The sequence below is a fragment of the Sorex araneus genome, chromosome 1 (assembly GCF_027595985.1).
Source record: "Sorex araneus isolate mSorAra2 chromosome 1, mSorAra2.pri, whole genome shotgun sequence".
In the NCBI taxonomy this organism is placed as follows: domain Eukaryota; kingdom Metazoa; phylum Chordata; class Mammalia; order Eulipotyphla; family Soricidae; genus Sorex; species Sorex araneus.
The window spans coordinates 184,829,174-184,841,198 of NC_073302.1; the positions used below are offsets into that span (position 1 = coordinate 184,829,174).

At 39.9% G+C, this 12,025-nt stretch overlaps 1 protein-coding gene across 22 annotated transcripts in view; it reads right to left on the reverse strand.

The window, feature by feature from the left end:
* Positions 1-12,025, reverse strand: part of PPIP5K2 (diphosphoinositol pentakisphosphate kinase 2) — a 74,795-nt gene that overhangs the window by 13,190 nt on the left and 49,580 nt on the right. For 5 of the 22 annotated variants that reach the window (XM_055124039.1, XM_055124036.1, XM_055124035.1 and 2 more), the window contains 7 exons: positions 10,999-11,115; positions 10,162-10,335; positions 8,770-8,842; positions 7,916-7,957; positions 7,137-7,256; positions 6,253-6,315; positions 2,297-2,437 (listed from right to left, as the gene is read on the reverse strand). In XM_055124039.1, coding sequence (XP_054980014.1) covers positions 2,297-2,437; positions 6,253-6,315; positions 7,137-7,256; positions 7,916-7,957; positions 8,770-8,842; positions 10,162-10,335; positions 10,999-11,115 — 730 coding nt within the window. Of the gene's footprint in view, positions 1-2,296; positions 2,438-6,252; positions 6,316-7,136; positions 7,450-7,915; positions 7,958-8,769; positions 8,843-10,161; positions 11,116-12,025 lie in introns of those variants that run through there. The other 17 variants (XM_055124042.1, XM_055124041.1, XM_055124047.1 and 14 more) reach the window with 14 other exon arrangements.

A 12,025-nucleotide genomic window follows, 5' to 3' on the forward strand; every position in this document is an offset into this window, starting at 1 on the left:
TCTCTCACATGTGGGACATAAAGAAACAGCAAATACCCAAAGGCAGCAGCAACTGAGAACTGAATTCTAGTAGGAGTGTATTGCTGTAGGGGAGGGGACAGGATGTGGGAGGGACACTGGGAATGTATCACTGTGCTGGAGGGAAGGTGGCCCTAGAGGAAGGTGTGACATATTTTCTGCAGGAAGTCCTGCCATTATCAATTTTGTTAATCATAGAGTGCAAAATAAATTTTTTAAAAAATTATGCAAAGCAAGCTACAGATGCTAACCAGAAGTATTATTAACATTTTTTCTCATAAAAAAAGAAAAGGCAGTATAAATATATAAGGGAATACTACTCAGCTCTGAGCAAAAGGTGAAACCTGCCTTTTGCTACAACATGGATGGAAATGGAGGCTGGCATGCTAAGACAAGTCAGATGAAGAAAGAAGGACTGGCTGGTACCACCCAGTATGGCATATAAAAAAACAAAGCAGGGAAGGTTGAATTAAAAAGAAAAATAATCAATGAAAGTATCCTCCTTCCCCATACCTTCCCATCACATTAAAAAAAAATATACATAGGGTCAACCTGTACTCATGGGGTAAGTGCATCAGTAGCCTGATGGTGGCGTCAGGCTTCCTGATACTCCAAATTACTGCTGTGCCTGACCAACCCCAAAATCTTGGGATCAAGTTTCCTGGGAAATTAAACAGCCAAAAGTTAGGTATGTGGGAGCCATGCCCACAAACCATCTCTGGCTCAGCTATACAAGCTCATTCATTGGCCTTATGTCAGAGACCCATAGATAAATCTCGAAAGGGATCAAAAGCTACAGCTAATCCTGGACCCATGCAAGTCTGAATCGGAGGGGAGCAGGTCAGCCTGATGCCCACCCAAGCAGAGACCCCAGGCAGCCGCTTGCTCCCACAGTCCAAAATCTCCACCATGCACCCAGACGGACAGAGTCCACTGTCTCAGGATGGTCCTCACTGAGATATTAAAGTGCTGAAAACTCAGATATCCGGGTTTTGTGACTATAATCTCCAGGCTTCCTCTGGGTTGGACTGGGTACCTCTGCCCATTTCTCTGTATCCCTGGAGGCACTGGCAGTCACCCCCGTGAACTAACTCCAGTGCCACCACGTAAGCTCTTCTATTGACCTTCTTTCAGAGACCCATACATAGATCTCAAAAGAGATCAAAAGCTGCAGTTAAGCTCGGACCCATGCAAGGCTGGACAGACGGGGGTAGATCAGAGGGCGGGGAGGTCAGCCTGGTGTCCACCCAGGCAGAGCCCCAAATAGCACCTTGCTTCCACAATCCAAAATCACTAACACGCCCTGTCTCAAGACAGATCTCATTGAGATACTGACCTGTTGAAAACCAGGGCATGAGAGGTTTGTGACTGAAATCTCCAGGTTGGAACAGGCTACCTCCTCCCACTTTCCTGTCCTTCTGGAACCCTGGACAGTCATGTCCACACCCCAATGCTGCCACCCAGTTCAGAAAGCTACTCCAGCCACACCTTTGGGATTAAAAACACTGAATACCCTTAACAAATACAAAGACCTCTTACTACCTGTACTGCAAACCATAACGCACAAAATGAGAGAGAGAAGGAAGAAAAGTGTCTGCCATAGAGGCAGACTAGGTAAGGGGACAGGGGTGGGGGTTTGGGGATGTTGGGAGGGAAACAGGGAATTTGAGTAGTGGGAAAGAGACACTGGTGGAGGGATGGGTGCTGGATCATCGTATGACTGAAACTCAAAAACTGTAATGGTCTAGTGAATATTCAATTAAAAAAATTTTTTTTATAAAAGAAGTTCTTCAATGAATACAAACCCTTAGACCCTAACTACAAAAGTGAAATTGCCAAGGAGAGGGAAATGGGTTTGTAAGGTTCAAAGGAGAGTGATGGTGGAGTATTGGTACTCTGGTTGGGGGGGCGGGGGAGTGATACGGTGACAATGTACCCCTAAAACAGACACATTACCTCTTGTAAATTAGTGTTACTTCAATTAAAAAATTGAATACTTTCCTATATTATCATGCTGTTTGACTTCTACTGATGAGTCTTACCTTTTTTCTTTTTCATAACACCAAAGATTTGGGGAAGGAGTTAATAAAAGTCAGACAGTAAAGAATCCTCAAGAATGTTCTTTTACATCCCTTGGTCTCTTAAGATTTTTATGCACTTCTACAACTTGATTTGCTTTAATATACATGTTTTTGAAGTCATAATTACTGGTCAAAATAACAATGAATTATAATAATATAGCAACAACAATAATATTAAGGAAGGCAAATTTTCCTACAAATTTCAGGAGTCTTCCGTGGAACTTCGTTCGATGGACAGGCAATGGAAGCAAGAAATTCATCCACCTGCTTTAAGGACAGGGCATTGTGAAGAGTTTCCAGAGGGCAAATGGATGGTACCATGGAATATAATTCAAAACCTGGGAAAAGAAGAAGACAAAGATGAAAAAAAAAAACCAAAAAAACAATCGGACAGTAAAAAGCCCGTGATTAAGAAAGGAAGAAAACCACTACTTAGAGCCATCATTTGACTTCCAAGTCAGCACATACAAACACAATTCTGAAGTCACGACACCAATGTTACATAACAGCATGAGGTTGGAACAGGATGGAACAAAAATTTCATCTCAAATATATCCACAAAGCACAGCATGCACACAACTTCACTCTTCTTCAGACTCTGCTTTTTAAAACCAGGCCTGTATGACAGGTGAATAAGCTGATGACAGTACGCACCTCTGACAAGATCACTAATGGCCAAGGGGTGAAGAGCAACATCACCACGTGAGGAAGGTGACTTTAAGTACGGCTCTAGTCATGCTAAAGCCAACAATATTAAGTAGTGCAACTCCAGATGAACTGTTTGCTGATGCTGGAACTAAAGCTCCAAAACAGATTTCACCTACCTTTACTGAACTAACAGAATGATTGGATTGCTGCAGTTTGCTAAGTCAAATCACCCCAATAAGATGCAATACAAATTACACTATGTCTGCAGTCAACATCACAGAAATAACAAAATTTTCATATAACAAACCATGCGGATACATATTAAGATCAGCAGTGAAACAAAAGCACCTTGATACACAGGATTTTAAAAAAGAAACCTGATATAGTTTTTTAGTTTTATAAAACTTTTCTATTTACTTAAACTTTATTCAACTGAATGCCTTGGGGGTGTGGAGGCAGAGGGGTTTGGGGGCACATCTGCCAGTGCTCAGGGCTGACTCCCATCGTAGTGCTCAGGGATCACTCAGTAGGTACTCAGGGAACCATTTGCAGTCCTGGGAATTGAACCTAGGTTGGCTGCATGCGAGATAAGCGCCTTAATAACCTTGTATTATCTTTCCAGTCCTACAAATAAATGACTTTTGCATTTGCATCTACATACTATTCAAATAACAAGTTTTTGAAATATAGTCTTAAAAATCCAAAGGTTATATTCAAGTCTAACCATTAATTAAAAATCATTTAAATTATAAGGGGCCAGAGGAAAAGTCTGGGCTTAAGGCACATACCTTACATATGGCTGCCCTGAGTGTGGTCCCCAGAACCCCTGGTCCCCTGAGCACCCCAGGCGTGTGCCTGGAGACCCCTGAGCAATGCCAGGATGGCCCTGATAATGCCCGCACTGCAGGGCCCGACAGTACCAAGCCCTTCGCCCTTGCCCAGCACTTCATGTTATGCTGAGAATCACGGTGAGACCCACGGGCTACTGAGGACTGTGGAAGAGACCCTCCCTCTCTCCCAAAAGGAAAAATTAAGCTCGAATGGACTACAAAATCCTACGCTTCAGTGAGCAGGAATCATTCTTAACACTGGCCAGAAAATGATGTGTTTAATGTGAGGGGAAATACTGAGCAAAGGACTGCCTAACTCTCAGCTAGAATGGGGAAATGCGAAATGGAGAATTTGGTCTACAAAAAAATCCCAAAATGCTTTATAAAAAGTGCTGTTTGATTTTCATAAGCAAACAAGGCATGACAAAACACGACAAATGCTTTAAAGAAAAGTTAAAAAGAAAAACCAACAGTCCAATAATGCGACCAGAACAGCAGCCAAAGCGCCTGAGCACTGAAGGAATCCATCTTGCACAGGACTGCGGTCTCTCAAAGGACAAGGTTCGTGCGTGAGCCACACCCTGCTGCAGAATGACACAGGCATCCTCTGCTCAGGATGTCTGGGAGTCTAGTGCAATGTCCACTTGCTTGCATTTGTCTGTTCTAATTTTCCAACAGGCAAACACAATATAGTCCAGTTCCTGTAGACGTAGTTCTGCCATTGACCTTTAGTAAATGCTCTCCGGAATGCAGAGGGAAGGGTCAGCGCAGCCATTGGCAAAGCCAGCCTGCTCATGTTTTCAAGCAACAACAACATACCACTGGAGCCTAGAAATCCCAGAAGAAACGGACCAGCACCTCAGAGGTGCAGGTGTTCTACCAGAGGGCCCGAAATTAAGACCAAGCATGGTCACTGTGCTCCTTGAACTAGAGATGAAGGGAGGGGGAAGCGCATGGTATGTGTTAAGATGGAAGTAACATAACCGGAGAACTCAAAAAAGACCAAATGATGGGTGGCAGGACAGCTGAGATGACGTAGGATTTAAAAAACACATAATAAACTGTGGCAAGTACAAATAAATATTTCTAAAGCTGAAAGGAATGTACTATGTGCAATGATTGGCAAAACGTGTGGGAAAACCACCTTAGGCTAACGGAGTATAAAGGTAATGCACTTTCTATTAAATTTAACAAGTACCTTAAAAAATTTAAACCCAGGTTTTGTCCTCATGTAAACATAATTTTTACACAAAAAGCTACAGTCAGGCTTAAGACTGAACTGTCTCTTCTAAATATTTTATGACTTTTGTTTCTCTGGTGATTTGGTCTCTCGTCTAAGTTCTCAGTTCTCACAGATCTCAGTTCTTCTGCTCCTGCAGCTGTATCAAATAAAGATTCCAGCCCCCACTCTGCTTCAGAAAAGTTGCATTCACTAAATAGCTGCAATGGAGAGGGAAGCACATTTAACTTTAAAGCTAAATTTTCATTTGTTTAAGATGAGTTCTTTTTACTTCATCTTTGAGATATCAGGGTGTTATTATCTAGCCTTGCTACAAAAGGATACATAAAGGAGAGAATTAAAATTTTGTGTTTGGGCCTTTGGCTACATAAAAGTTCCTGAAAGACCTGGCCTGAGGATTTCGAAGAGTAAAAATTTTTATCCCTGGAATTGTAAATTACCCTCATTTCCTTCTTTTTTTTTGTTTTGTTTTTGCTTTTTGGGTCACATCCAGCGATGCACAGGGGTTACTCCTGGCTCATGCACCCAAGAATTACTCCTGGCAGCGCTCGGGGAACCATATGGGATGCTGGGATTCGAACCCGGGTTGGCCACTTGCAAGGCAAATGCCCTATCGCTGTGCTATCGCTCCAGCCCCAAATTACCCTAATTTCAAAGCAAATAATTAATCCTAAATTATTGAAAAATAATCAATGAATACCCAAAATGCTGTCCACCCTCCTTCAATTAAGAAAAACTGGTGGGGGGGAGCCCTACAAAGTGACTTAAATTGACCTTGTAGATTTTAGCTTAAACTTCTTCCTGTTAGAAGTTGTACAGTTTTGGTGGGAGTGGTACCAAAAGTAACGGGCTTGTTCACTGCAAACCCAACAGCCTACATTAGGACAAAATGATGCTGGGTGAAGTTCTCAGGATGCTGCAAACCAAGCCAGGGATAAATGGTATTAAACAGTGACATCCACATTGCCTGATTCCCAAAAACTTTTCCTAAGTTGCATTTCATTCGGAGATTTAACAAGTATGGCTCTACGTTTCTCTTAAACAGCTCAGTAAGCAACCATAGGATTGGAAGAGGAATCAGGATAGAAAATTAAAGGTACTCAGAATTAAGAGAAAAATAAAAATACTGATAGTTTCTTAAGATTTTGTGTATACTGATTACTTGAGAGATTGGATGTTTTTCGATGCTATTTTAGGATTAAAATGCATCATTGCTGTGGTCATTGAAAAATTCGATAAGTGGTGTAGTTATTGTGTGATTAATAGTTGAAAAAGTGAGACAGTTTCAAAATTGGTAGTGAATAATTGGAATTGAATGCCAAAACAAATTAAGGGTGGAGAATGCATGATACTGTACACCCCACAATTTGAAATTAAAGAAAACTAATAAAGTATGAAGCAGGGGAGTATCTTTTAAAATAAAAGCAAAACGTACCATTGGTTGGGTGTCGAGCAAATGAGATAGAAAACCTTTTAACAGCAGAACCGCGTGTGGCGTCTGAGAAAGAGAAAAACAGGTTCCTGAAATTCGTTAACAGCTACCAAAGGAAGGGACACTTACAAAAGAAGGGAAAAACAAATATAAAAGAGGTTAGAATTACGTGAACATGCAGAAGGGCAATGAGAGAAGATAACACGCCAGATTCTGGTTAAAGGAGTAAATGTCTGGATGGCCGGATGCAGGTGTGTGATGAAATAATACCAAAGTAAGAAAAGCAAGATGAACCAAAAGTTCTGCTAAGTCCATGTCTTCCTGACTCAAGGAAGTCTGGGACATATAAAAAAAACAAACTGCTAAACCAAGCCAACCTTGAACGAAAGGGCTAAACTTTTTCATAAACAGAATGAAAGCTTCCATTAGCCCCAGGACATACTCTGAATCTTAAAGCTCCAGTACAGTGATATGTGAGAGGCTCTCCCTCAACGGAGCCGCTAAAAGACCATCTCATTCTGGATTTTATAAAAATATCGCCAATATTCTTTTCCCCCTCCCCCCAATTTTAAACATCCTGCTGCTCACTTGACTTGAATTAGTATCAGGAAGCCAAGTAAGGGTTAAATGACAGTGCCAGACACCAGAGAGAGGGTATCTGCAGCCCGACTCACGCGCTGGCACCTGAAGGAAGAAGACATGGGATGTGGCTCTGTCACCTCCCCACACGCCGGTCCCTGACTGAACAGCCCAGGGGGCCCCACATGATGCTGGGGCGTGGAACCGAGCTGCGGGCCCAGGAGTCCCTTGACTTGATCAGGGTGGGCCTGCCTGCGTGTGCGTGAGTGGCTGGAGGGATGCATCTGTGTGTGCGTGTGTGCACATACCATCCATGCCGCCAGCAGAGGTCAGCTTTTTGCGATGTGTGCGAGCATAGTCCTGCAGGTTAGGGGCGCTTGAGGAAGCCCCGAGCACGGAGCTGCTAAACAGGCTCGCGCAGTGAGGCCCTGATGGGGTCAGAGAAGACACAGACAACAACCGGAGTTCTCCCAGGCACGAGGGGCTCATGCAGCATGCAGCAACCCGCGCTTACCAACCACCTCTGGCGGGGCCTTCCACACGCTCACAACACTCCCGTAATGCCAACGGAAATACAGTCACCACCACCAATTAGCATGTGTACCCGCGGACAAAATGGCTCTTCGAGAAAAATAATATGCCCAGTAACTAGACGTAGACATATTACAAGGAGGAAAAACACTGCCGTAAAATACTCATTTTGGATAAGGGATTCGACCGGCTGCTGTCGGAGCAGACCACAGAAGAAACTTCTAGCACGAGTCACATCAGATCCGTCTCTGAACATATATCTGTTAATAAGAACTTTAATGGTGCCACTGAATTGAGAAATGATCATTTGTGGTTAAATAAAGCAAACCAGAGCTTACTTGTGAGCAGATCTGGTGAAAGCAATTTTTTTTTTACTTCACTGAAGCCTAGATCTCTTTAGATTTCCAATACAGAAATCATTTAAGGTTTTCATTAGTAAGATCCCAAAAAAGCACATTTCTAGCACATAAAAATGTAAATGATGCTTAATCTGTAGTGAAAGTGTTTACAGCCACACAAAACCAACCACTGGGTAAGGATAAAAAAACCTTCATACCTTCATCGTTATGTATTGTATCAGAATACATCAAGTTTTTATCTGTAAAGGAAAGGAACTATAGAAACACTAAAGTACTGACATGTGCTGTATGTAATTAACTCAATCCTTCACGTGTACAGCTATCAACTCAGCTCATATGGTTCTTAGTTGAGTCTAAAGATAAGACATATACCGTTGAAGCTTCTAATAATTTTTATATATTTTATTCAATGTTCTGAGCCAATAAAAATATGCTATTATTACTTTAGATGGTTTGGGAACAATGACTTAATATTGAATACACTTACAAAGGGATTTCTCAGAGTCCTGCGTGTCCGTGAAGACAGGCCGGAGCACTGTGTCAACCTGCTGCTGCAGACCCGTTTTGCTTTGGCTTCCTCAAGAGATGCTCAAAAGGAAACACTCCCTTCATAAACTTTTTTTTAATCAGAAAAGAGAAAAGTTTTGGCATGTGGTAGCACATTTTTACCTTTATTAATTGGGAAAAATGAAGCTCCCCTCTTGACTAAAACACTCTGAGGAGCATGGGATATGGTTCTCTGGGTTGATGCTGGCACCGCATGTTAAAACAGACACATGTTGGGACTTCAACTGAAGGAAATCCAGGTTAGAACACTGGGAACTGGACTATGCAGTTTGCATTGTGCATATTCAAAGGCCTGTCCGAATACAATTTAAAGCTCTATCTTATTCATTTAGTTGAAACTTACTGAGTATTTTGAGTCACACAACTTTCAATATTTCTGAGTTAATGTATGTTAAACAAAAACCAAGGCGGGTCATGCTTTTACCACCGAACAATTTTACGTGTGTGTAAGTAGTTGGAGTTCTGTTTCCTTTACACTACATACCTACAGTAGGGTTCTGCTTCTGTTCCACAAGAGTTCTTGGTGTTCGAAGATAATTAGCATTTTCAGATACAACCTGCATAAGAAAGCAAAGGAAAATGAAATGAAACAGTAAAGTAAATTCTAAGATCCATACTTCATTTGCAGCCTGTTCCAGACAGACATGGTTAATAAGCTGTATGATAAATATTAGTAGAAATACATAGAACATAAAAAGATCATGCAAGATCCCCTTCGAAAGGGAGCCCATCTCCTATGAGGTCCTTGCAATGAGGTGGTGCAAAGCAGGCATTCAGAATGAAACATCATGTATGGAACGAGACAGCTGAACAGAAATAATTCATAGACTGAGATAATTTCACTCGCTCTTAAAAGAAGCAAATACCCACTCTTAAACAGCTCCTGTATTCCAAGGGGGAAAACAATCACAAACGAAAGAAAAGACAGACAGAGACTACAGAAGTCACCATACAATTACTGATCCATGCATGGGCTTTTATCAGAGTAACCTTTGAATATTCACAGCCTCAATGGATACCATAATCCCTTTTCCTATAATCAAGTGCATTATGGATTTCCAAATGGAAATTGCTGAAGTTCTTGGGAAAGTCATGTATAATAGCAGACCTTCCATTGTTAAAACAAACAAAAACCCAAAACAACCACACGAGTATTTTAAAGATCAATATGTCATCACAGAAAGTCCTTCTGAAATAATTTAATTTTAACCCATATTCACAATGGACACAACATATACACAATATTCCCTCTTACTTAAAGAGAGCAACAAAGTATGTAACTCGAAACAATCCACATTGTACATATCCCTTAGACACTTCCTGATAACGGAATAGTGAGGGAAAAAACAATCAGAATGAGATGTATCCTGTTAATTAACACAGGGACACAATGATTTTGATACGTAAGTCTACAACATATACATTTTGTGGGGGATATTTTTTAAATGTTTACATTCTCAGCAAATTCCAGCGGAATCTAATTTTTCAATTATGCGGAGAAAGATATTAAAAAATTTACCATCAAATTAAATAGTTTTGTGTCCGGATATTTTGAAGGACGACTAAATTACAGGAAGATTACTTTTTTGAAAGGGCTACTAAATAAGTTTAAGTTCCAGGAGCAAAATCCATTATTTTTTAAACTCCTGAAATTTAAAGCCCTCCCAGTGACAATGACAAACACATGTGATGTGAGAGGCTGTTTTCCCTCGACTATTGTTCGAAATCACAAGGATTTTCCAAGGAACTCAAAATTAAAAAAACAGAAGGATTTACTCTGATGTGAAATATAAGGGATTAGATGTCCTCAAAGATAAGCTGTTTGTTGCTCTGAATGCAGGGAGGAAAAATGTTTAATGAAGAAAAGTTTAAAAACCTGTTGCCATGAGCCAAAAATACTGGATGTGAAAGCCAATGATTTGGGGGAGACAGGGGAAGAAGTGATTTGTTCCCCTGATCTGCGTCTCCGACGCCCAGTACCCACACCACTGGTATAAGGCAGCCAGGTACCAGTGCCCTCTGGGCTAGACACGCTCAGGGGGCTCTCTTCCTGGAAGTGAGAAAAGGGGTATAAAAAAAAAAAAAGCAGAGCATGCAAAGTTAGATACAACAGAGCCACATGATCAGAAAGAAAAAAAAATACAGTCTGTTTGCATTTGCTTATCAATCTCTTAAAAAACTATTAAACAGCAATTTGGGAACCAGATATTGCAGTATTTGAGAGACCACCAGGAATGACTTTCAAGTCTGATCGTATGTGATAATAATTATGCTAATTACCTTCTCATCTGAAGTACACAAAACACTTAGGATACTGCTTAATAGTTGTCCCTTCCCTCTTAAGACTGAACAGTTTCGCAACTTTCTATCTTAGTGATTTTTAAAATATAAATGTACACCGCTATATGTCAGGTATCGACAGGTTTGGTACTGTATTGGGTAACCTTCTCACGACCCAGAGCACTACAGAACTGTGGAACAGTTAAAGAGTTCTCAAAGTACGTAATGTACTAAAGAAACTCTACCAGATATTTTTTTCAAAATTAAAGTCATCAGATAGATTAACATTATACTTGCTTACACTTTTAAGCTGTTTACCCCCTCCAAGACTATTTAAAGAGTTCAGTAGGCAAAAACATGCAGCAAACATTCTAGTTTTACATGTTTGCATGTTCAGGTTTCAGACAGCGAGGACAGAGTAAAATCTACTTGCACAAAATGAAGAGAATAGTCTTTTTCTCTGTGTGTCTTTTGGAAGTACAAACTTCTGATCTCCCTGGAGATGGTGGACGCTGGAAAAAGTCTTCAAGGTTTTACTTGAATAATTTACCTTATGGAAGTAAAAGTTTAGCATGGCACAGAAATAATCTCTTTAAAGCAACTATTTAAGTATTACTGAGAAAAAGGTTTATAAGTGTTCTGCATTTTAAGTGTTAACAAAGGGCAGTGATTTTGTTGAATATTTCACAATTGAGATGAGCCACTGGATGAAGATGCACAATATTTGGCTCCATCAGCATTACAGGTTTTTTGGAGAGCAGAAGAAAGTTCACGGAGAAATTCTGAACAATCTGATTAAATGTAGATCGCTTTGTTCCATAACATCAAAATCACTGCCCTCAAACAAGTAGTAGTTTTGGTTATATTAATATATCTCATTTCCTAATTATCTGAAATTAAGGACACCTGAACATAAGCCCAGATTTCAAATTTTTAAATCAAGTTATCTTATATAATAATTTCATAATCTATCACTGCTAGTCATCCTTTTTAATAATTAACTTCAAATATAACAGTCACAGATATACTAACTAGTATACAATTTCCACTATAGAATAGCAACAATCTTTCTGCCGATGGATTTAAAAATATATGTAATTAATTTGGGGTACATATAAGATTTGAGAATCATAAAGCATTTATATTTGTGTAATTTAGAACTAAAAATGAGCACAACTATTATTGTTTATATTCTTATTCACCAGCCTCTTGATATTTTGACATAATTATTGACAAAAATATTTTTCTAAATTAAAAAAATTAAAAATTTTATCTTATAGTTAAATTACAACTATATATTTTTACTTAAACAGCTACATTTACAAGAACTGGTTATTGTGAGATTGTAAAAAATATGGTAAACCCAAGATAAATGTAATAAAATTATAAAAAATGTACATACACATTAAGGATTTACTAACAAAACAAGTAGCATTCCATCTTTTCAACTTTGCTTTTAA